The sequence below is a fragment of the Agelaius phoeniceus genome, chromosome 1 (genome assembly GCF_051311805.1).
Source record: "Agelaius phoeniceus isolate bAgePho1 chromosome 1, bAgePho1.hap1, whole genome shotgun sequence".
NCBI lineage: Eukaryota > Metazoa > Chordata > Aves > Passeriformes > Icteridae > Agelaius > Agelaius phoeniceus.
The window spans coordinates 107,792,828-107,819,716 of NC_135265.1; the positions used below are offsets into that span (position 1 = coordinate 107,792,828).

The window sequence follows — 26,889 nt, forward strand, 5'->3', positions numbered from 1 at the left end:
CTCAGCACCAGCATCTTGCCCTGGCCTTATCTGCACCTGGAGGTGCTCAGCACCCTCTCAGAAATAGGCCACTGAGTTTGAAAATGCTGGCCTAAAGCTTTGACTGTTAATTGGATTCCAGGTAGGCTTCTTTTTAAGAGGAGCTGACAAAGTTATTCCCTGCTGGCTCCTGGCCTTTGGGGCCTAGAAAGCCAGCATCTATGTTCCACTCCTCACCCTAAGAGCTTGGGGACCTAGAAATGCCAAAACTAATCTCCAATTTCTCTTAAAAAAATGTTTTGAGGCCTTTTCTGTGTGAAGAAAACATCCTGCAGGTTTAGAAGTTTTGTGCCTGTTTTTGTGTAAAGAGCATAAATTATTCACGGTCTCCCCTGCTGTTGGGACCTACATGGTACACAGACTCAACTACTGTGGGGGCTTTGGCAAAACAATCCTAGATGGAGGTAGCTGTGCCACTGCTGCTATGGCTGACGCTATTCCTACACCAACCTCTTTCCCAGCTGGCCCCAGAAGGCCTCTGCCACAAGGAGACAACCCCAGCCCAGGTTAATTAGCAGTTTTCTCTAGCTGACCCCCAAATGAGAGAACATAGTGCTTGAATCCCAGCTCTGCCACTGTCTCCACTAAAGGTCTCAGTCAAGCCTTTAGTTCTTGAAATAGCCTAGAGCTTGCTTAGTTCTGCTCCAGCTCAGGTCAAGGGTATTTTAAAGGCTGTTTTAAAATGTTGAGTTTTTGGGAGCATTTTTCAATGCTGAGATCTTTGGAAAGTTTAACCCTTAAAGAAGTGAGGAAGAAGCTAGAAGATTAGTTTCAATAGTGCTAACTTGGAACAAGAAAATGGTAAAACTGGAAATCCAGAGAAGGAGTCTGGATTAATGTACATAAAACTTCCACAGATTCTTCTATACTGCCCCTGTCCTGCCTTGTTTCAGCAGCTTGTACTGGGAACTAAGAATGTTCTCCTGCTGTTTGAAGCGACATGAGTAACATCTGCTATGAGTGTTTCATTCTTTCTTTCATCCTTTCCCTGGGGAAGGAGCTGTATTTTTTGTTTTGGTAGAGCTCTGTTGCTGTGGTTTGGGATTTTGGGGAAGGTTTAGAAATCTACATGCAGGTATATGTTTGTATGAGAGAAGGGAGCCTTTGGCACATGTAGGTGCATCCTGCTCTCAGAAGCCTAAGTTGAGGACATCTGTCATAATACTTAACTGCTGTGGAAGTCTGTTCCATGCTTTCACAGGCCAGTCCGTGAGGAAGTTCTAGCTTCTGAGGAAAAATCTCCAGCTCTTTGATAGAAATGCTCAAAGCAGAACTTTGTCAACTACCACATTGTTTCCAAATGGGAAGAACTTCTCAGGTCATGTCTGAGATGCGCTTGACCCAGTCCACCAAGAAAATTAAGGACTGAGTCTTAGAACACAACTGGCCAAACATGTAGGAAGGCAGTATAGACAGCAAGAGAGCTGATTGAATATGCTCCTGGTCTCCTTTGCTACTGAGGGCCAGTGCTGCAGCTCTCTGTATTAGCTGGAACGTCCTACAGGCTGATGGCTCCATGCCCAGGTATTCTGTGCTGATGGAGTCCAGATGGGAAGCAGCAAGGGCGTGAATCACTGAGGCCAGGTCCCTTTTGAACAGGATGAGAAGCAACTGCTGATCCAATTATTTCTTGCCCTAGTTTTCATGTTTCTAAAGTGGGGACACTTAACTACCCCAGGGGCAACTAATTATTAGTCACAAGAAGTTAAGGAAATGTCCTAATTCACCAAAAAGAGATATCATTTTTGTTCTGGGCAAAATGGTGCTGAGATCATGTAATCTTGGCTAGCATTGTATTGAAAACTAACTATCAGAGCTGATAATACACAAAGAAAAAAAGTACAATTATTCATCAATTCTATTGGATATCAGTACCTCTCTGATCCATCAACATCTGCATAAAACTAAAGTGAATTGATTCATTCACTTTGGTTAACACCCCACAAGGGTACCTCATTCCTCCCCACAAACACCACAATATGTTGTGTTCCTAGCCAGGTTGGATGGGGCTTTGAGCAACCTGGTCTTGTGGAAGCCATCCCTGCCCATGGCAGGGGGTTGGAACCAGATGATCTTTAATGTCCCTTCCAACCCAAATCATTCTGATTCTGTGGAATTAATACTAGCACTGGAAATAGGAAAGAAATTGTTACTCCTTATCAGAGACAAGAGAGGCACAAACACCAGAGCAAACATCTTAAGCCTATGTCCAATAAGATTAAGGCAAAAAGGAGCAGGCACTCGAAAGAGCATGTGGGCAGGAAAAATAAGTCTTAATAGGTACAAATTCCTTTCTCATAATTTAATGAAAATTCAATAATAAACTAGTGATAAGTTTCTTTACTTCCTTGTCATTCCTGGATAATGAATGGACAACACTGTTTTAGATATATCCATGCTCTGTAGACAACTAAATGGTCCAGGTGTTCAATTAGAAGATTTTAATCTTTTGGGGGAAATCTAGGCACTCTATAAATGCATCTACCTTTCAGCTTCCTAATTTGTAGAAGCCTATTTTATAAAAGCCCTTATTGTGTTAAGCATGTGTTATTAAAAGCTTTCTATTTTAAAGAATAAACACTTTTAGGGACACACTTTTTCAACTCCATTTCAGAAGTATAAATACAACATATAGCCTTTTAAACATGTAAGTACAAAAATTCACTACTTGAAACACTCTTAAAGCATAAACTTCTAACTGTTACAGAATGTTTCCATTTGCTCCTCCATATGCAGGTAGTATCCAAAAAAGTTTAAAGCTGGTTCTGCAGCTATTGAGCACACAAGCATTTAAAAGCAGTGTACAGTGCACAAAGGAAGTGTCAAAAGGATCTTAAAACACAGAGCAAATTCCTGTAAAATTTCATTATTTCAGCTTGAAGGTTGAGCAAAACATTGAAGGTTTGATTTTCAGGACTGGTCATTTGTTCTCTGTTCTCACCGGAATGTGGTCCTGTGGGATTGTGTTGCATTCCTATCAAGAGCTTGGAGTGAAATAATGGAAACTTCTAAAGGGAGTCTTACTTGATTTTTGTATTGAGAAGGTGACATGAACATAGTGTGAGGGGATTCTTATGTTCCTATAGGCTACTCTTTCTGAACAGGAGCCAGAAAATGCTAAGTGAAGAATCACAGTCAGCCAAACACCAAATTAAGCACCATTATAACGCATATATTTTCTGTCTACTTGAATTAATTCCCTTTAATTATCAGCTGAACCATACATGTGGATAGGACTTCTATGCTACTGCATTCTGTCCTGCTCTACTTTGTTCATGTTTCCACCCTGCCTTCCCTACAACCATGGAGTGACCCTACCTTCTAATATGACATGATCCTCATGTCCTGTGCATGGGAGAAGAACATCAGATGCACATTTAATTTAAAAAGTAAGGAACTGCCCTTGATAGAATAAACATACAGCTATGCTGCAAGCCCCAAAACAAACCAAGGCAATGTGAAAGGACAGAGAAACATAAACTGCAGTACAGTTGCCAAAAATTCCATTTCTTTAGGTGGTAGATAGCCTGAACAAAGCCATGCCTCCTAGAATAGGTTTTAAGTGGGAGTGGGCTGGAAATCAATGCATTTTCAGCAAAAGCAGATCCCAAAACTCAGTACCTACTGCTGTGCCTGAGTGCTTTGCTGCCCTTTCAGCAGCCTGGGTAGGTAACTGCAAGTAAGAGCAGAAAGACAGTGATCCCAACAAATAAATCCAAATGGCATGATGGCATTGTATTTTTTTAAACATAATGCATTCTCCACTGAGGTAGGGCTATCCAAATTAATTAAAATAATACTAAACCTAATGAATTAAGTATATAAGTAAATTAATACCTCTTCCTTATTGCAAGTGTAGATAAGACAGAGGGAGGCTGTCACTAAGGATGCTGAGATGGGGTCTAATAAGAGCCTTCTGCAACATGGAACTACCAACACACTGTCATCTAGCCCATGTAGGGCAGAGTTTCTCTCTGTAGTGACACCCTTTTGTGCCCTTCACTAGAAAACCAGGTGCTTCAATTATGTTGAAGTTTCAGTGAATGAGGCTTAGATGGAAAGAGCAAAATCTTTTTCTTAGTCTTGGGCAGGAATAAATTTTGAGTGGAAAAACATGTCATTTGTTTATTACAACAAAATAAAAGAAGGCAGTTGCTTGGGAGCCCATGTATTTTGAAATGGAAGTGTATTTTAGATGGGATAGACTTGTTAGGAGATGATTGTTCAAATCATAATTACACTCTGTGTGCTTTAGATCTTCATAATTCAGTTATCTATTCTGCTTTTCAAAATCTAGTCCAAATTCTACTGTTAAAAGTAATTTTTATCTTGTGTTCTTGTTTCTTTCTTTTCATAACTGTCTTTTGCATCCTTCCTTCCTTCCTTCCTTCCTTCCTTCCTTCCTTCCTTCCTTCCTTCCTTCCTTCCTTCCTTCCTTCCTTCCTTCCTTCCTTCCTTCCTTCCTTCCTTCCTTCCTTCCTTCCTTCCTTCCTTCCTTCCTTCCTTCCTTCCTTCCTTCCTTCCTTCCTTCCTTCCTTCCTTCCTTCCTTCCTTCCTTCCTTCCTCTCTTTCTTTCTCTCTCTCTTTCTTTCTCTCTTTCTCTTTCTTTCTCTCTTTCTCTCTCTCTTGTTTTGTCTCTTTCTTTCTCTCTCTCCTTTTGTTTACCATTAATAGACAGTATCATTACAAATCTGACAACAGCCCACAAAAAGACATTCATTTGGCCCTATTTTTGTTCCCCACCAAATCAAAAGAGAAATTCTTTCTACTTCCCCTCTCTGCCATCACTACATTCCTACTGCAGTGCATAGCTTTCACATTTAAAGAAAAAAGAATACATTTATTTTCCATTTCACTGGTTAACTAAATGTTTTATGGCTATCAAGCAGAAAAACTTGGATGCCCAATTCTCTCTCCTAGAAAATACCTTGAGCTTCAAGAACCTACAGCGCAAGAATCCTGAAATTCAGCTCTGTACCAGGTGGCTTTCTGCCAGCATCTTTTTGAAGCAGCATGGGTTGAATCACCTGCAATTTCTCTTGACCTTCTCTAATTCCCATCCTGATGATAAGCAAGAATCAGAGGAGGTCATGGCAAGTATAACTTTGAACTCAGCTATCAAATACATAATGCCTTTATAACTCCCAAGTAACAAGTGTAGTACCTGCAGCTCTGTTTGGAAGAAGAACTTCTGTGGACACTGTGTGCAGTCATAGATCTTGTCCTCTTGTCCATGGGCTGAGAAAATATGCTGCTGCAACTTGTTTGCTTGGACAAACACTGAAATATTAGACAAAGAACAAGCTTTTCATTATTTCATATCATAAGTGAAGAGTTTTTTTATAAACAATCTCCCAATAGCATTGAGCAATTCCAGGATGTAAAATTAGGCAAGTGCATTCAGATTTCACCTTACACTGTTGCTATAATGCATACCAATGAATGTCATTTATCTGCAAAGTGTGAGGCTTCTTCTAAAACAAATGAATTGAAAAGAAGATTCCTGGTGTAAGGAAAAAAGCCCAACAACTGACCAAGAAAAAAAAAAAGACACCCTGTCAGGACAACCAATGAAGATTTCATCTATAGAGTATCTGAAAATGCCATTTCCTGTTCAGAATTATTTCTTCATGCTTACTGCACTTTGACTGAACACACACAAAACTTATTTCCTGGCAACCAACAGGTTTGAAAAGCACAGATGCCAAGCCCCTGTTTACTCTGTGTGCCTAAAGTTAAAGCTAACAAACAGCTCTGTATTTAAATGTGTTAATGTTAAAAATTATATCCCACAGCTATATTGGGGCAATGTCTATAAATGTGAAACAGAACTGCAGGTAAATTCTCTTTGGATACTTTAAGATCAACTCTGCCTACACACTGAATGCAAGGGTTTCAATAATATAAACATGTTCAATTTTAATGACTACAAAACAAGGCCCTAAGACTGTGTAACAGTTTACCTAGGAGACATACTATTAATAATTAAATTGTATATGCCAGAGGCAGTGTTTGGGTTGGCAGCACTGACTTCTGATGGATGCCTGGTGCACTGTGACCTAAAAAAGTTTGCATCTACAATATTAATCTGTATAGGCAGGGAAAGGATTTATTAAAGATGCTGGCATTTGACTTTGACTCCACTCCTAATCATTAAAATTATTCTAATTGCAAGGCAACAAAAAACATCAGAATATTGTTCTTCTGAGTCATACATTTTAATCACATTTCTCATTACCCTGGAAAAAAAAGATCAGATTCCATTTTCCATATAAAACTTATATTGGTGATTTTTACTTCTCGTTAATATTCTAGCAACATGTGCTGAAGTAATTTAATGGCACATTGCTAATAAAGCATCATTGTTTGTGATTAATGCTCACTGTCTATTTACCCCATCAGCAAAAAGCAAGAAGAATTTCGCACAGATTGGAATCGACTTATCTCCATACTCCTTAACACATTTCACAAGGCTACTGGCTCAGAAATGGAAGGATTAGTTTTATCAGGGATCTTGGTCACATGGAGAGCCCTCAGTGGGTACTCTTTACATATGCAAGTTTTTATGTTGCATTTACAACATCCTAAACTTGGAAATGGAAGATTCATGACATCACACTAAAGAAAGATCACACCATAATGTGTAAGCAAAAACAAGGGAAAAAAATGGTAGAATCAGTAGTAAAACTAAAAACTTGAAGGAATGCCTAACTGAAAGAATTATTGAAGACAGATACTTTACTGACAAACTGTTTCTGGTGGTACTACCCATGCTCAGACAAGCTGTGCAGTGAAGAGGAACTATGTATTTTTTTAATTTTATAACCCACAGAAATGTGTGAAATCTGAACACAGAGAGGTAATAATCATCACCAGCCACTGTATCTGAAAGATGAAAAATTCAAATTTAATTTTCCTTGGTAGCACTCGCTTAGGTTTCACTGGGCATCGGGCTGCCAAACAAAGAGGAGTGAAATGAAGGTATTAAAGGGTCTATTTGCTTATCAATGAAAATCCTTCACTTCCATTAATGGAAAACAGAAACCTTGAATGGCTTCCAGAATTAGCATGCCATTGATGTGTGAATACCCAAAGTGTGTTTTGTCATGTTTGTGATTATCTTTGATTTTCATCTTTTAAGGCAAAATTGGGAATGCAAGCTACATAGTAACACTCATGTTTTAGGTTATCATTTTATGAAATGTTCTATTAGGAAGGCCTTAAAAAAACTCACAACAACTCAGTAGGCATCCTTTTAATGTGTTTTCATTTCCAACAACAGCATTTTTCTGTTCTTCATTATGGCCCAAACACTGCAGTGCTTAGCCCTACTGGGTCAAGTTATTTTCTCACTTGGGTTTTACTACTGAATAACAGCACTGACTTGGGGAGGATTATTCCACACTTGGACTTGTGTCAGGGGAGAGCAGAACTTGACTTGTGGCAAGACAGCATGGTTTGCTTTGTAAAGCACATTACAAGGGTGTTTCTTCTCACCACAAGCCAACACACACACGCATGTGGGCTTTCTTACCCCATCAGAGGAGAATGCTGCTGCACAGGCAATGCCTGGAAACTGGGGCCAAATTCTGCTCTGAGTTTTATTGGTTTAGATGAAGCATCTGTAGCTTTAAAGCAGAAATTTATGGATAGTTTTAACCTTGGCAGGTTTGAAACATAGAAGTGATATCGTGGAAGGTAACAGACTATCACTTCTGTAATTATAAAAAGCTCAAACTTCCGATAGAAGAGCCTGAAATGCACTTCTTACAGATGGATGACTGACCTTCCAAGGAGCTCAGCTTTCTAAACGATTTCTAATCAATATTATTAATGAGCAAAATGTAATGTTCCCTCCTAAAGCTGACCTAAAGCCAGCACACAACACATTTTTTTCAGGGAGTTCTGCAAGGTCAAGCTAAGGGCATGACTGGGACAAGCAGTGATGGGCTCCTACCTGTAAAGCACACCGGACATTTGAAGGTGCCCCCCATGCCTTCAAAGCTGTGCTCTATCAGGTGGCACTGAAGTTTGGCAGGAGAGTCGAATGTCTGATTGCAGAGTTTGCATTCATGGTTCAGTCCTTCATCTGTAGGAGAAATCAAATGAAAACTGAAATTCACCACAGCCCTTACAAAGAGAAAGTCAACACAATCTGTGAACTGGAGCAACTTTTTGTTTTCCTAAGCTCAGGAAACTGGATTGCTGAAATGTTCTCTTGCCCAGAATGTTTCAGAATATCCAAAGCTTGACTGGGCATTAAAAGCACAGATTTTCCACTTATAATTAGCACTATGCAGGAATGCAGAGCATTAGCCTTCAGTAGGAAATGATGACTATGACCTGAAACATCATTTCTTAGCAGAGCCACCCAGTCACGACCAAGTACATTTGCAAAACAGCACGTGAGGAATTTAATGCTGATCACACATCATCCTGTCTACCACGGGTAAGAACTGTGAATGCTGTTTTTGGCACTCTGGCTGAGGTGGAGTTTCTTGTAACTGGCGTGAGAAGGGTGGGTAGGTTATACCCTCACACCACTCCTACACCACATTCCCAGTCCTGCGGGCATACATGAAACCTTTTGCAAGCTGCAGGATTTCAGACCTCTCTTTCTGACAATCCTGGATTTTTTCCCTCTTTATTTGCATTTCTCCTCAGAACAGCCCAGAGAAGTCCCCACGCGCCTTCTGACGCAGCTTTCCCGTCCACGTCCTGTGGCTTTAAAACCCTTCCCGCTCCCCGCCGCTTGTTCCTCTGCTTCCTCCCATTGTCCTCCAAGGCCGGCTGGTGCCTGGCACCAGGTTCCCTTCCTGAGGGTGCTGCAGGATTCATCCACTCTGCCATGAGGGCAGTCAGCGGCTGTCCTACTTAGAAACAGTTGCTAGGTAAGAAGTGGCTTCCAGCCCTGCTGCAGAGGCCTCAATTCCCACAGCGCCGCTTAGAAAAGGTCCTTCTGTATGTCACCGGTGTGCTACACGAGTGGCATTGATCTCGCAGGTAAATATTGTATCTGATTATTAAAAAACAAGCGGGAATGGAGGGCTTGGTGAATGGGGCAGCTCCCTGCCATTTCTCAGTTGGGAAGGAGCGATTCAGGAGAACTCCCTGTCCATGCTGAACACCTAAATGCCAGGCTGCCAACCTCCCGCCGGACACAGCGCTGCCTGCAGCGACCATGAGTGACCCTGGTGATGGGCATTCACGAAGAATATTGGATGCACGGACAATGTTTTGCATCCCACATGACAATCCTTTCCACTGGTGTAAAGAGAGCATGACGTGGTGTTCCTGTGGCTAAGTGGGGACACATTCCTGCCTCAAATGACCCTTAGTGACTTATGAGAATTGTAAAAAAATGTCAGTGGTAGCCCCCAGCTTTCACTTCTTGTTACTCCAAAAGCTAAATTTAGCCTTTGCGTAAGTCATGGCATCTCTAGTCAAAGGAGGGGAATTAGACAGTGTGAGCTAAGCCAGGCCATGGTGGCCATTCTGCAGGTGGAACCACTGAAAATTACCATTGTGTGGTTTCCATGAGGTGTCAGTTCTGTACAATGAAAAGGGGCAGATGAAACCCAGCAAAGACAAAGGTTTACACACTCCCATGCAGACACAGCAAACTGCAAACTTTCTTTCCTTTTCTACCCAATCATTCCTGAAAGCAATGTTCAATGTTCCAGACAGCCTCTGCTGCATATATGTAAAAACTTATAAAATAAGGGCCTTGTAAAATCATGGCTCAGGTCTGCTACTTAGGCTAAGTGGAAGGGAACTATAGGAGAGTGACTCAGTTGGAATAGGGGTAGAGAGACGTGAGAGACGTGAGAGGGGTGAGGGACGTGCTGCGTGACCGCCACATGTCCACATTGTGGTGTACAGTGGTTGGTTGACTTGGGCTTGTTGTGCCTTAAAACTATACTATGGTAAAGGACTAGCTGATTACAAAGGCCTGGTTTTTGCAATAAAGGGCTCTCCTTTGCACCTGCCTGGGGACGCCGTGTTGCTCTGCATCATCACATGCATGCTGCAGAGCTTTTAGAGGGTGTGAAATGGAAGGCCTGCTCTGAGTGTCAGCTGAAAAATGTTGGTGGTCCTGGCAATCTGCTGCCCACAGACTGTTGCTGCTGAAGTGCCTGTCTCTGTTGCCTACATGAGACAGAAGAACTTGACTCTCAGCCTGCCTGACCAGGCACCAATTTATAGCTGGATCCACTGAGGACAGCTGTCAACACAAACTCAGGCAAAGGCTGAGGTCAATCTCAGCTGTTTTGACACCATGGCCTCTCTGGAGAGACTGGAATATGGTGGTGACAGAGCACAGGCTGCTGAGGTACACATCCCACCCAGTCACATATGCTGGTAGTCAGGTATGATAGCTGATAAAATCCTTTGCAAAAGACTTCCAGGGGAAGGTTAAGGGTGGGTGACACTTTCTCATCTTGTAGGTGACACCTTTTGTAACTCTTCATTAAAAAAAAATTTAAAATATTTATAAAATATATGCTAACTACTTCATTAGCAGGGAAAATTTTAGTGGATTTTCAAGAGTTATCTGGGATTTGGCATTTTCCACCATCACTGACAAACCCTTCCAGTGTGTTCTGCCTTTGCTACTGCTGAGAGAGGACAAGTACAGCCCATGCAAGCACCACGAAGGGGAGCATGAAGGAAAAGAACCTGGCACACTCCAGTCTGTAGATCTAAGAGACACAGACACATCCTCCAAGGCAGGTTGTAAGCTGTGTGCTTCCAACAGGCAGCAACCCACAGCTGCGGGCAAAGCTGCAGAACAGCATACTGAAAAGAGGAGGAGGGCTCAACAAATCTTATATAAATGCCTCTTCTTTCCTGAACTTGCTAATTAGTTATGAGGACTGCACAGACTGCCACACAATATTTCTCCTATATGCATATCTTTGCCATGGTCAGTATTGAACAGATAGTTCTGGAGATGGTGAAAGTTCCCCTCAATGGGCAGTTACAAGATAGGAAGCCTGTAATGTGAAGTTTCTTCATCAACCTGTTTGTGCTGATACACACAGTCAAAGCAATTAGGACAAAGGGAGCTCCATCTCAGGATCTTCCAGAAGTCAAGGTGAAAATAATCAATGGCAATTCTCAAATCACAGAGTTACTGTTGGCAAAGTGTAAATGAACCATGCTAATCATTCTTCAGCATGGGAACACAGAACAGGGAGTTCTTCAAACATTCCAAGCAAAAAAGACTTCCGAAAAAGAAATACTTTTATATGACGCTACAGAAAACAGAGAAGGCTTCTTTTGTTGGTCTTTCCATTACCTTAGTTGATGAAGAAAAAAGTAGTAAGAAAGGCATGCTCTCCTGATGTTGAAGCAAAGCTAATTTTAATTACACAGAAATTGTACTTGTTCAAGAAGAACTGAACCCCATTAAATTGTATTTCCCATATTACTCAGATCCAAGGTGACTTCCTGGTCTCAAATATCAAAATCACTTTGATTATTCTATGTTGCAAATGTGATTTTCCTAAAGGCTTATAAACAGGGTTTGAAAAATCCCCTCACCCACTCGCCTGGGGCAGATAAAAACCTTCCCCAGGCAAAAGACATCAATTTGTGCAGAATCTAAGTTTCTCTTAAAAATGAAATGCTTTTAGTTTCCAAGTTCTAAAGATCATATTTAAAATAAGACTACATTTGTATAACTAACAGAATAATATTTTTCCTAAGTCCCACTGTTTTCACCCATTTTGTGCACATCACCAGCTTTGTTGCATCCTTGAAACAAAGGGCAAGGTTCCAGCCCTTGAATTCAAGAATCTGAGACCAGCCACGATTTAAATTTAAGGAAGACAGCTAAGGGTACAGAACTGGCAGAAGAGTCAGGATCTCTGGCTTCCATTCCAAACTCCAACACTGACATACTCTTATCACCTTGGGCATGACAGTGTGGCCTATGTTTCTCAGACTACCCATCTTTAAGGAAGAGGTGCTAATTTTTAATTTCTACTTTAAAAGGCTGACCTAATTACTATCCCTTAAGACTTTTAATACAACCAAGATAGTGGAGCTGGAGAAGAGTCCAAGATTATCTACCATACTCAGAAGACCCAGAATCACTGCCATCTGCCTGTGAAAGGGTTTAAGACTGTATTTCTTGACACACAACTTGCCTGGATCACACAGCACCACTGTGGAAGGATGGGGGAACAAGGCTTTGTCCCTTTTCTCCGCTCTCCCTAGACAATTTAAAAGCACAGCCAGCCTTTTATCTCCCACTGGCATGAAAAGAGCCAGGATATGGCAAATCCTGCAAAGGTGCCAGATGTGGAAAGAGCATGCAAAAGGCTCTGTTTACGCAGTGGCCCCTGTCTAGCTCTCCATGTTTAGCAAACAATTTGATAGGGTGCTATGGAAGTGCAAAATATGATATCATTAATAAATAAAGGGCCAGTGAAATGTCACATTTTCAGTTTTCATTTGGGATAAATCTGAAATGGAATGGAGTGTCAGATACAGTCCAAAGGGCTCTCCTTCCCTGCAGAACAGAGCTGCTGCTCTTTGCTCTTACTCAGGCAGAAAAAAAAAAAAGTAAAAAAAAAATTTAAAAAAAGTGCTGAGCAGCTTTAAAAAATTCAATCAAAATAATCTGCTCTTTGGAAAGGTGGCGGCTGACAGTAATTGGAAAATACTGTCTGACTCATTTATTAAAGTGAGATTCAGAGTCAATTGATTTAATAACCATTAGAATATTCTATTAAGGATATAATAGGTTGGCACAGCCCTATTTTTTATTAAGAGTTATAGGTAAGAAATAAGCAATGCTATGGAATTTTAGACAACTGCTGTATGGATTAGACTAAAAATATGGCTTGCAAAATAGGTATAAAAGCAGCAAGTATCAGGAGGAGGAATAGGAAAGTACATTACAGTGCAAATGAGTTAGCTGAAGGATGAAAAAGAAATGAACCTTTAATATAAAGCCCGCACTTTTCCAAATCTAACAGAAAACTATGCACCGCATTCCCTGGTGTGGTACATCGTAAAACAAGTCAGCACGTCCTTCACATTATGGGCCCAACAACACCATGAGGCAGGCAAGAACAAAGTACCCACTGTACAGCACAGAACTGGTGCTTACTGTTGCCCTTATGTGGCTGGGATATGAGCTTGGACATGGTTAAGACCTTGCAAGATGGATGGGAATGGTTTACCCACTGCTCACGTCAAATGAGTTTGATGCACGCAGAATTTCTGCATAAGTAAATTGCTTTCCATTTGTAATCTTTATTCAGATAGTGGGAAAATGTAAACATGAATCAATTCCAAATAAATGCATTTAATATTCATATAAATGTTTAATATTTACACAAATATTAAATGTTTCAATGCAGGCAGGTAGATTTTAATTGAGGTGCAGCCATTACCTCAGCAACTAACTTGACAACCAGCTATAAAAGCAAATATAATCAGCCTTCGTGCTGAGCATATACTCATGTTTGGGGATCCTCTTTGTATTGGCTACCCATGTCCTGCAGAGTTACTGAGCTGCTTGTACAGCAGGCAGGATGCTCCCACTTGCACCTGCCCCAGAGCCAGCGCTCTGGATGACCCGGCCCAGTTTGTGTTACCAACTCAAGGCACAACTTGTTCATTCCATGGAAGGCCCTGACAGTACACACTTTAAACAAGTGGAACCCTTTAAGCAGCGTCTAGACTTGTGTTTATGCTTCTTGCTCTTCAATAAAAACAAAACTAGAGCAGCTACAAGCAAATGTTCACTGGCTGACTTACATGCAGCTGTTAAGTCGGTAACCACTGGGGGCCCTCTTATATTGTCTGATCAACACTACAGCCATTACCAGAACCAATTTGTAACAGTTTGTAAGTAACTCTTTCTCTTATTCATCCTTGAGATTGTCCAGAAGGGTCCTTGTGCCTTCTACTCTGAATAAATCTATAGGCAAAGGTCCTAGGATCATGATGTCCTCCTGGTAAATCACGAGGCCGGGTCCATGCTCAAAATCATCTGCTAAGAAGTCATGTAAAATCTGCCCTCCACACATAACACAGGAATGAAATGGCCTGCAGGCCCTGTAGTTTTTTTTTTAGACCTAAAACATGCACAGCTCCCACATTCAATGTGTTTTCTTTGTAATATTTTTACCAAGCAAACCATGCCCCTAAACCAATTTCTCCTTCTTCACATTGCTTTCACTCTTCCCTGAGCTAATTCTGCAGCACACATTTATAAGCCGGAGATGTGAGGAGTAAGGAAGCAATGCCATGGATGACAGCTAACCCCTCGGCTACAACATCTCACACAAAAACAAGGGAAGGACAAAATACACCATACAACACTTTAATTTGCAGAGTGTACAGCCATCCATGCTTCCTAGCTTATAGTGCTGTGCCTACCTGCATCTTTTAAATTCTACTGGCCACACACCTACACAACCACCAGCCCCCCTGTGACACTTCAGACAATCTCATTCCTACTCAAAATTTGGTCTTAGGGTCTGCTGAGGCAAGTATGTGCATGACATGTACCTTCACATGCTAAAGAGCAAATAACAGCTCTTCCAAGCCTGGAAGCTGAAATGGAACAGTACCTGAAGTCTCCAGCACCCCATTCATAATTTTTCCCTGATAACACTAATGCTTCTGCCATTTTCAATTCCTCAAACATTATCAGAACCCCTCAAATGAGAAACATGATCCATCACAGCATTAATTTTGGAAGCTAACATGAAAAGCATGGAAATAGGGATAAAGGAAGAGACAGTAGAGGCAAAGCATACAGCTGGCATTTGCAGCAGGAAGAAGTATACAGCTAGAATTTACAGCTGTGAGAAAAACCTGCCATACAAAACCAGTTTTTGTTTAAGTCCTAACTAATGGTTCAATCCTGATGAGACAGGATGGAGGATTGGATGGAAAGACAGAAGTACACCTGTCTTTCTCCTGGACTGACGCAAGTCACCACATGTTAGGAAACAGGAGGGCAGGGGAAGGAAATACCCTCCCTCCTCACTCACCCTCTATGCACAGTTATCCTTCACACCTTCCCTCTTGTGCCACATACTACTGCTCATGTAGATGCCTGCATGCTGGTCTGTGTTTATCCTTAATACCACTTTTAACCAAAATCATGATGTTAGCTGAAGAAACTCAAAACATCTGGTTGCACCCCGAGCAATGTCTTTCCCCTTGCTTTTTTTTTTTCAGTTCAGAATGATTTTTAGGCAAGACTCTGCTCATGCCAAGGAAAGCTGGTAGACAAGATCCTAGCAACAATCCTAAACTCTCGAGTCACCAACAACTGCAGCCTCTCAAGGGGAAGGTAGGGACCAGGCTATGACACTGCCTTGAAGGTCCTGGCCTGCAGCCACAGGAAGAGGATGGGAGCTGCACTGTGCTGCTGAGGCCAGGCCATGCTGACTCCCAGCAGCTTGGTAGGAAGCTTTATTCAACAAGCAGGAAATAAATCCTACAGCCCTCTGCAGTGCACTGCTAAAGCTACAGCAAAGGGTGCTGATCGATGGAGTGACAAAGAGCTGGGATCCACCTCCTCAATTAAAGCAAAAGTTCATCTCTCCAGGGACAGATTTTGAAATTAGATCTGCTTAAGGGAAAGCCAGTCTACTGCATCTTTCATTCCACTGTATTTTTGTCTGAAGCAAGGGATGCATTTCACTTCACCAACTGTTCACTTTTTTGCTTGGTTGCACTCACTTTGGCTGCTTGTAAGTGAACTCTTCTTACCACATGTGCCTTGTATGTTCTATTAAAGCCACAAATTGTCTGGCTTCAGTGAGGCTGGATGAAAATAAAAGAAGGGCAACTGGCAGGGTCTATTTCTTAGTAAGTGTGATGTATTCAGATCAAGTAAGAACAATTTAAATACAGCAAGTCCCCTCTCCATCAAACAACAACATTTTCTGCACAACTGGCTACCGGGAGAGAGTTCAGGAGTTCTGCAAGTGTTATTCACCAGCTGATGGGACATGCATAATTTGCTACTCCCTGTCTGTAACTGCACCAGAAAAAGGTATTAGAATTCGTTCAGAAAAAAAGTCTGTGTTGCATCACATAGCTACACACATTACAAGGTTACACTCCATCATTGCAATAAAATCCCATGTGATGGAGCTTATTTTGGAAACAATTTTGCTATGGGATATAAAAAGAAATTTAAACCAGTAGGAATAAGCTGAGTGGTATGAGTTATTTGTAGACAGATGATCCAGCTCAATATTTGCCTTTTCAAATGGCACTTAGTGAGCACTGATTAAAAACTTGGTGACTGATCCTCCAAATGCTGGCATAACTGAGGAGAGCAGGCTTCCCATCCTTCTAGACTCCTGCCTAGGCTTTTTGTGGGACAAAATTCTGCTGAGGTGCAATGTTAAGCCCTCCATCCTCTCAGTATACAGTGAGATATAGATTATTATCTGAATTTTACAGAAAAAGAAACCATACCCCAAAGCTGCATCCCAAAGAGAGAATGAAAACTTTCTTACTAAATTAATGGTGGAAGAATCAGACCCTGCTTCATCTGTTCACCATTATGAATGCACTATTGGAATTGAGTTTTTCTCTGTTCTCTTCTGTAAGCTAAGAGTCTATTTCCAGGAAAAACTCTTGGACCAAATCTTCTTTAGTAAAGTAAAATTGCAATTTGAATGGCTCAGAGGTTGCCTGAGCTAAGTAGATATTAATGACTTAATCAAACTGTAGGGGGAAAAATAATAAAAGTGTCATATTTGTATTCAGAAGAACTAAGCACAGTAAAAACAAGTAAAAAGTTTTTGCTTTTTTATTAATTCAAATTTTTAAAAAATGCATTCAATTTCAGTATTTTTGTTCACTGTGCAGGCTACAGTTTTGTTTTCTAGTTCTTGCTCTCTGGTTGGAGAACTAGCTTTCTCTGTTAATTGTTGCTACATGCCTACTAGTAATGCCCACTCATCTGGGTCTTCTGGAAGACACTGGTCAAAGTACAGGTATATCTACTTTTAAGCTTTGCACAAAGAAAAGACGAATTTTTAAGGTAGGGGAGAATATTTAATGTTGCATAAGCTAGATACAAGCTGTTCTAAATTTAGTGGTACTGAGAAAACATCTCACATGGAGACAATCAAAGTGTCAATATTAATTCTACACTACAGTGGACCAGAAGTAGAAATTATGTTTCGTACACAAGTCTCATCAGGTATTTCTTTTGTTCTGAGTATACAAAAAGGGTCAGAGTTGCCTTCTTTCTTTTGGCATGAAGCTATTAGATGTCTGGAAGATAAAGCCAGAAATGCTGTTTATCTACAAAGAATTGCCTGCTTATTCTTAAAAGATAGGAAAGAAAAAAGAAAAATGGAAAAAAAAAAAGAGTAGGATAGGGCTTTCCTGTTCTATTGGATATTTGACTCAAGAGCATGAAGAAATAACAGTCCTTTTCATATTTCCTAATACATCAGATAGTATTGATATTTTGTTTCCCAAATCTTAATGCTATTATATCAGTCAAATATTATTTGGCATCATTTAACATAGGTGGAGGAACACTAGGGAATGAGCAGCCATTGCTGTGATTTTGATCCAGCTCTTCAACTCATTTAGGTGTATACCAACTTTCTGCTTTCTTTCCCCTTAACCTCCATTTCCTCATCCCCAGCCCCCAGAAAAAAACAGGGAGGAAGAAGAGGTGCAGGCTGTAAAGGCCCTCAGGTCCATGCTGATAACTGGGCATTTAATTAGATTATTTTCATGTGAGCAAACTGCTTTGCCTGTTAGGGGAGATCTCCTTGTACAGTAATGTATTAAAATGATAAAGCTCAATTTAATATAAAGAATTATTTATACTGCTCATCTGATTAAGTTTGCTGTTTTATTTAGGAAAGCATTTAAAATGAGAAAGCTCAATTTTAATTTGAGCTAACCTTTCCCTATGTTTCTCTTTGATTCTTCTATAAAGCAAGCAAGCAGCTTTGGGCCCACATATCAAAAAAGGACTAGACTTCATTCTAAACCTGCTCCACTCTCCTTCCTGCTTTCTCTGCTGGTACTAAGACTTCACACTGAGCTGAACAAACAGCTTTTGGAATTTTTATATTGAAAGTTCTTCATTTGTGGATAAGAGAATAATGAGGGCCAATTAGTTATTCTTTCTCTATCAGTTACATGTTTGGGGCTTGGCTTTATTTTCCCAAATTCTAAATGCCTCTGTTAACAGATTTATTCCAACCCTTGATCAAACCTAATTCCTCACTGGAGCAAAGACACCATTTCCCACCACGTTAGCAACTGAGGAGTGGTGCCTAAGAACACAGCTGCTCCTCCAGTGAACTTTGATGTAACAGAATGGAAAAGTTCTGAACTTCAAATAATAAGGGGAAAAGAAGAAAAACACCAGAGTAGAAGAAACAGAGAAAAGTTGGCTAAAAAGAGATGTATCAGACAGATAAGGATTGGCTGGGGAAGGAGAACAGATGTAGTGGCAACAATAAACAAAAAAAGGAAGTAGACTGAAAAGGCGAATGGAGCTGAAGTGGTGAGCAGAAGCAGGACAAGGGCATGAAACCTGTGTAAAAAGGAACAGCAAAGTCTCAATTTAACCTTCACTTGAAGTTCACTGAAGAAATGCAGAGTAGCATGCACTTCTAGGCAGAACTTGAGTAATTTAGTGCAGCTCCTGTGACAATAATGTTAGACGTGTTTTTACATCCAAATGTCTCAAGCCAACAACCTTACCAGTACATCATTAATAACAATAAGCAATTAAAAAGAACAGCAGGTTACAAATATCAAGAATCAAACTTGGGGTAAAAATACAGGACCATTATGAGAAAAATAAAAGTATAGGCTGTCAGGTCAGTATATAGCCTCTCCAGATAAAAGTTATAGAGCTGGAGAAAAATGTGGCCTGACATTAAATGACTATGAGGTGATTAACATCAGTGAGAAACCAAAAAACACTTGTAAAGCTCTGAGGAAATCTGAAATGTGATATGAAAACTGTGCCTGTAACAGCAAGAGATAGGTGGCTGACCACTGTAAGACATCAGCCTTTTACTAAGACATACTCTAATAAATAACTGACAAGACTGCATTTGCTGGCTGAAATATTCTCCAAAAGGCCCACTGAGTTTTCATTGCATGTGTCAGCTCATTTAAACAAGAAGAGGTAGGAAAAAACCAGAGGAACTCAGGAAGAAAGGGAACCCAGTCCAGCCCTACATGTATTGCTGTGTGTACATGCACAAGGTGCCTAGCAGTCCCTGAAACCAAATTTATTTAAGCCATGTGCTGCAGAATGGGTAGAATGGGTTAAAAGCCATGAGATTTAACTCAGTGTATGGCTGGAAGTCTGCACTGAGCAGTTTCCCCTCAGAGGGTTTCTCTGTAACGGGGAGAGTGAGAATTTCAATTTTTTTTAAATGAAGACTGAGATTTTGATGCAGCACTGCCATTTCAGGGGCTCAGGTTGAACAAGAAGTACTGAACATTGTGAGACTTGTGATCAAATTGTGAAACAGTGAAACCTAATTTACCCAAATGAAATGGGGGACACAAAATTAATTCAGATAAATGAGGATTTTGAATAAGCAAGGGACTATTTAGTGCTTTTAACACACATCCTGGGACATAACCTCATTACAGATCAGGAGTGTTGTGCTGTGAGTTTGTGTCAGAGTGGAAGTGTCACTGACACAACAAATAAAACCAAAAATATCCTACTCCCTGATCGCTTATTTTGTGTTTCCATACACACGCTACACGAGCCTGAAGAATAATTAACACTGCTGAGAAGAAGCAGCAACAGTGGATGAGTCTCACTACAGCAGACCTCTCATCATAGCAGAAATACAAATGTACTAGTTATCGTAACTGTGTTATGTTAAGTAGACCTTTGCCCCACATTATTGTAAGTTAGAGGAGGGAAAAGGGAAAAGGAAGATGATATCAGCATTCTTGATGATATTTTATTTATCCGCACACACTGTTGACACAGTTGAAGAATAAGCAGAAGAATGGAAGGAGACACACAAAACACTTGCAGACACAGATTTTTTTTTTTTTACATTTCGTCAGGGACAAAAAAGTCAGTGAAGACAGCCATCTCTTTTACAGAGCAATCTCAGGCATTAAAGGCCACAGAAAAAGGAAAAAAAAAAATTGAAAGTATTACTAATGCTATCTTGTAAAGATGCTTATAAAGCTTATAAAGATGATGTGGACATTTTTGTTGTGGGTAAAATTTTAATTTCTTAACTGCATGAAACAATTTGACCAACACCTGAGCACATTTATTTAAACTGTAATTTAAATATTGCATACCCTGACTCTTTTGTAATAAAGTCCAGCTCCAAAGGATTTTTTTTTTTTGCATAGTAATGATATTTTCCAGTCTTGTAATGATATTAAGAAATAAAAGCATTTCTTAACAGAATGATACTAGATATGCATTCAACTTGCCTTGTCTTTGTTTTTTTTTTTTTTTAAAGCTGGAGGGCCATCATTTGGAAACCCTGATGCTGTTTAAAACAAAGCATCTTCATCAGAAACCTCACAGGCAGCAAGTTTCTCTACTTACTTGGCATGTTATGCTTACTTGTCAGTCTTTCTCCAAACAAAGTGGGGAAAACAAGCATATGAGATGCAAAGATGTAAAGCAGATAGAATATATCCCCCAGCCCCTTCAATTGCTTCCTTCACCTCACTCAAGAAGCAATTTTAAATGTATTAAACCTGGAGGTGAGCAGAGGGATTTAACACTAGGCAGGATTTGAACAACAGAAAATAAGGTCAAGGAGGAGTATTACCCCTCCAGTCGTATTTGGAAAAACAGGGACATTTTAGAAGTAAAAAAAACAACAGGGCAAACTCACTTGCTGTGCTCTGCATCACTCTGACCAGCAAGAGCCCACTGTTAGATTTTGCAGTACATTTTGCTAGGTGAAGCATGCAGATTTGCATCCCATGACACTTTCACAAATAAGCAACATATTTTGTTGATGTTCATTTCTATTTGACTGCTGGACTTGATAAATGACATGGCAGCGGAGAAGAATAAAAATTGCTGTGTTAAATCCTTGAAAATTATACAGCAGAAAAGGTGGGCAGCCTCTGTAGGTCAGCTGGGCACCAGAAGCCAAAGATCAGAACTGGAAATAGTAGTTGACAAGGAATACCCACAGAGCAGCAAGGAAACTGAGGTGGGGCAGCTGAACTGAAAGCCGTATTTGCAAGCCATCTATCCACCCCCTTATCTTTCCAACATTTTATCTATGTGACTGACACACCCTTTCTCTACCCCCACCCCAAAAAGATTAAAAGACAACAAGCTGGGTATGAGGAGGAAAAAAACAACTTGAAATTGAGTTATAACAAACAGAAAGTTGGCTGATATACCAAAATACCAGCATTTCTCAGAAAATAAACCACTCTGAAGGTCCCAGTAAAAAAGTGACAACAGCAAGGAAAGTCCAAATTAAAGTTGTTTCTTTGCCCTTAATTCACTCTGTCGGTAAGATATTACCTCATGTATAGTACATTATCTTTGAATGATACATTCTGTGCCCTTTGTGCCTGAATCAAAACTCTGTCACATCGTGATAAGTCAAATATGCATGCCAAACAACAGGCATCGCCATTAATTCCATGAGAGGCCCTCATGAAAGAAGTGCAATGTTGCATGGACAAAGTTCCAGTGATATCTCTTCCCAGCAGTGAAAAACAAATCAGTGTTGGAAGAGAAGTTTGCCTACCATCCTGAACATGTGTTTGCCTTTGTGTCAGAGAAACAGCAGAGAGCTAGCTAACGCTGCTAGTAACACTGCAATGGTTTCAATCATGGGGAAAATATATTATGATGCAACTCTTATAGGGTTAATGCAACAAGAAACAAATGTCCCTCCTTTGGTCATTTTTCCTCTGATAATAAGAAGAGTGCATATGGAGGGTTGACTGATTTCAGCCAGGTGAATACCAATGGAACACACATCTTACTCTGTGTTGAGTAAGATGCATGTTTTGCAGTATATTTTTAAAGATGCCTCATGAATGATACATGCAAAAGCAGCTTGATTTCTCAAATCTAGTGACTGCCATTGGAAGCTGGGTGTCCATCTGCATTTACACACCATTTAAAAGGATGATCCAGCTCTCTTCAGTGGCACTGCAGAGGCAGAGACCTTTTTGCCCCTCTGCTCCCTGCCCATGCGTGTTATTCCCCCAAGCCCCCTCACTGCTTTCACCCAAATATAAATAAAAAGGAAAATCTGCTTCATTACATTTGCTAGCATTAATTGATGTTTAAAAAAGTCTGTTAAAAATAAAGCCCAGCAGTGACATTTTTCTTTGCTAAAGCACGATAGCAGCACATTATAAACATTACAAAAAGGTCCCCTGGTAGGATTGCAAAGTTCCACTCTGGCAGTAAAAAGCATCTACTGTATATTCCCTGATTTTTTTTTTTATTTTATTTATTTATTTATTAATGCATGATAGGTCACAAATGCAGATTAAACTCCCTGTCTCAGCAGCAGGGCTGCAATATTGAATGAGGGAACTGGATGGACACAGTGTATTTTTAGCATTTGTTGTACCCTGGTCAGATAAGTGTTCCTATTTATTGGTGGCAATGACGCTCTCAGCTATTCAATCCCAGCTTGACATTTTCCCTATGGCTGCACCTCTCTTGCTTTTGCATGAGCTGGGTGGTTCTGAAGGATGCAACACTTCGTGCCCAGAGGTCCTTATGACATTTTAGAACAATGTATTAATCAGGCTGCTGGTCTCCTGAGGTACAACCAGAGCAGCAGAAAAACTAAGGAACCACAGAACCCAGCCCACTCACCCATTCTCCAAGAAATCTCTCCCTGTGCCAGCTGACATACTGGTTTCTCGGAAAACAGTCTCAAGCCAAGTAAAAGACTGCATTGCTTTCAGGGAAGGTGAGTACAGATGCTAAATTAGGCCTGGCAGGGTTGCAAAAGTGGGGAGAAATAGAAACAAAGGGGTCAATTGTTTTCATGTCTGTGGTGTTGCCTACCAGGATAAATATAGCCTCCCTTCTCTTGCCTCTCTCTGTACTCAGGGCTTTGTAAAATGGCCTAAGAATCTGCAGAATTAGGCCCTAATCCTGTTGCTTGCATACACTTTGCAAAAACCTTAATGTCCAGTCCTTTGAATCATCTTAAAAATGTACTTTTCTAGACCATCTGAAGATGATTGAGAGCAAAGGAGATGTGGGCAACTAAGCAATTCTCTGGTTGTAACCTGCCTGAATTTGACGAAATGAGAAGAACAGCAGAATATAGTGTCACCTGGCCTTTTTACCCATTCCCCACAGCTCACACTATACTCCAGGCGGGTGGCCCTAGCCCAGAGAACCTCACTGTGGGAGGACAAGCAGCCAGAAAAGAGTGTGACTGGGAATACTGAATAAGGCACACATATTTGTGCCCTTTTTTCTGAAACAAATAGTCACTCCAGGCAAGCATGGCAGAACTTAGATGTTGAAGAGGACACAAAGCTGGACAAGGTAGAGCTGTGCAGGGGTCCTGACAGTATTTCTTCAAAGCACAAGAGCCCTGTGACAAAAGATAATGGGACATTGGCTCTGACTCCAGAAACAGGTGTTCAAAGCTGTGAGCCTTTAGAAGAGCACAGAGGTAGGGATAAAGGAATCTCAACAAGGGAGCATAAGCAGGGTTAGATAGAAATCTTTGATCACAGGATGTTTATACTTGATAAAGGGGTAAAAGTAACACAAATAAATATAAGTAAACCACATTAAATCAGTATCCAAAACAAGGTTGGTGGCTGCAGTTGTCTAGTCTGAGGAAAAACAGTGTGGTTAAAGTGAAATGTAAGTTGGCTTCTAATAAGAGTACTGGCTGTAGAGATGGAAAGAAATGGAGAGATCTTTGAGATGATGAGAAGGAAAAAGCAGTGGGATTTAGAGACGGGAATGGGTGGATTAACGGAGCAAAAAGGAGCCAAAAATAACAGGGTAGGAATATTGAGAGAGAACATTACTGACAGGTGTCTGCTAGTTATAATTATATATCTCTTCTAATGCCAGTGTTATATTAGACTCTATCTTAACACACATATTATTTCTGTCTTTGAAGCTCCTAATCAAAAGAGAAGAAGAAATACATTCTGTCTTTTACAGGACTTAACAATCAAGCAGTGAATGAAGTATGGTGCAGAGAGAGAAGCTGTAAAAACAGCAATATGGATACATAAGTATTAATAAAAGATACATGCATATGCATTTCAAATTGCATATAGAAATGATGCTTGAACTGCTACTTAAGCAGGATTGCTCCTGAAACCACAGCCGGAGCAAGTCTTTAACATCAACTTGAATAAGGAGGAGTAGGCATTTTTCCCCTGATCTAAGCCTAATGGGGCTGCACGGGAGAAGAAGAGGTGATTTTATGTGAAGCTGGTGAATACTTTTTTTTTGTAGGAGACTGCAGTCAGCTTGATTGTTGTGTTTTACCAGCAAAATAACCGCAGCTGCAACCAGCTACAATTAGGTACTTAGTAATGTGTTAACAGGTAGCTATGCACACAAAAATGAATTCCAATCAAGGCAAGCTGAACTTTGATCCTCAACCTATCTTTTACAAAGCAGCACCAAGGGACTATGTTTTTTTCTTAGCAGCTTTCACACTGATACTATCACAACAATTAGTGCTTTTGAGACATGCTGGTGGGATTGACAGCTGGCTGATGACACAGCACAGCCTGGAGACTGCCATTAGATCATCACTATTGACAGGTTATCTACTTCCTCCTCACTAGTGAAAAGTTATTCTGTCTTTTGCAACTTACTTTGTTTTCTTTTTTTTAATGAAAATACAATTTTGTTTTACTCACACCTAAACTGATAACACAACTGCCCCAAAAATGTGTTTCACAAGGGGCAATCCCGATGTTTTACTGCTATCATTACAGACACCCTGCAGATATTTTTAAGGCAGATTTTTTCACCGCCATATGGAAAAAAATGCTGGAAGAGAATTTTCATTAATCCTTTTAACTGCTGTGTACTCTCTGAAAAAGTGAGTGTGTGCATACATACACACAGATGTGTATTTGTCTCCACTTCAAATTTACAAATCTAAACTAAGTTGCAGGGAGCTCTGGTAAAGACCAGTAAGTGTTGTAGAGGGAGAGCATCCCAGCTGAACAGGAGATGAACACAAGTTACTCAGGATTAAAAACAACTAAACCATTCTGCATGCACCATTTCCCCAGATTTGTGTTTCCCAGTTGATTGATTGTGTCCAAAAATGTACATGGATGATCTCTCTCAGGTTCTATTTTTCCATTCTTTTCTACACAATCTGTAATGTTTAGGAAGGGCTGAATCTCAGCACATAATTTTTCCTGTCTGGGAAGATTGTACAGATTATTTTCTTCCACTCAACTGCATTCTCACAAAGTCAGAGTCAGTACAGCTGTCTTTGAGCCCTCTCTCCTTCTGTGACATGAACAAACAGGGAAGACTGACACTCAGACACTACTGTGGCCATGTGACTGCTGCATAATGTGGTACCCTGAAGAGACAGGGCTTCATACATATTTGGAGCTTTCTGGCTTTATCAGTAAAATAAACATTCTAAATATATATAATTTAGTTACTTATCACTTTGAGTTAGGTGTGGGGAAGAAAAAAACCTCTGTTGTCCCAGATGCCCCAAGGACTGTCCCTCTACTGCCACCTGCTACAAGTCCCAGCCAGTGCTGAGCAATCTGGCTGATCCCAGGTGACCCCAGCACTCTTACCCACGCCTCACTTCACAGCACAGGGGGAAAAACTGCTTTGAGCTCACCTGTGATTAGACTTGGGATATGAAGTCACTGTTAGCAGGCCAGCATGCAGTGATTTACCAAGCAAGACAAGTGTTATTTCCTTTGCAAAGTGAGTACTCAGAGTGTCTTGGCAAGCATTTGGGGCAGGGGCTGCTTTCTGCACACCTCTGTGCTATCATTGTGTGTTACTGTGGTGCTGGTACAGGACTCCACACAAAACTGCAGTAAATTCCCTGAGTGCTGGTTTGGTTTCCTCTACCAATACAATAAAGGGAGCCAAACCAATGGCTTCTTCCTGTATGCTCCACAATGCCTCATGATCACACTGAGCTCCCAATGGATACCCAACATCTCACACATGGCTCTGACACCCTGCTGAACGAGGAGGCCCTCACAGCAGACTTCTGACTGACCCTCTTGCTTTTCAGGACCTTAGAATAGGGCTACCCATGACAGAATAGCTAACAAAACACTAAAAAGACAAAAGCCTAAAGCGGCAGAATGCTAAATCAAAATGGGCCATGGGCACTGGCCTCTGCTATCAGTTATGGATACGAGGCCCTGTTTCATGATAATGCCTTGAGTAAAATCATTTCAGTAGTATGAGACACCTCTTCAGTGGGGAGTGGGCAAGAAAATGTCTAATGACTTTCAAAAGTATTAAAACAAAAAACATCTCTATCTATCTATCTATCTGGATGAAGAAAAGTCTAATGCTTTCTAATTTGGAGAAAACATCTCATGGAAGACACTAGACAGTAGCTAGGGGCCTCTGACTGACGGCTCTTGGGTCTTCTCCGTACCTTTGATCTGCATTATGAAATGTTAATGTCCACCACGTCAGGACTTGTTACATAAACATACCCTTTCTCTAACTGCTCGGTCCTGCCCATTGTAACTTCCATTCATGTCATCCATTTATATTTAAATGCTGACTTGGAGCTTATACCCAGAAGCACTGACATTTTTTAACAGGAGCAGCTAAACTAGGGTAAACTGCTAAATATAATTTATTGATGATAAAGAGCTTGGTTCAGA

At 40.6% G+C, this 26,889-nt stretch overlaps 1 protein-coding gene across 13 annotated transcripts in view; it reads right to left on the reverse strand.

Moving 5' to 3' along the window:
- Positions 1–26,889, reverse strand: part of ZNF521 (zinc finger protein 521) — a 230,346-nt gene that overhangs the window by 21,167 nt on the left and 182,290 nt on the right. For all 13 annotated transcript variants that reach the window (XM_054647224.2, XM_077185013.1, XM_077185007.1 and 10 more), the window contains 2 exons: positions 7,997–8,128; positions 5,204–5,319 (listed from right to left, as the gene is read on the reverse strand). In XM_054647224.2, coding sequence (XP_054503199.2) covers positions 5,204–5,319; positions 7,997–8,128 — 248 coding nt within the window. The remainder of the gene's footprint in view (positions 1–5,203; positions 5,320–7,996; positions 8,129–26,889) is intronic.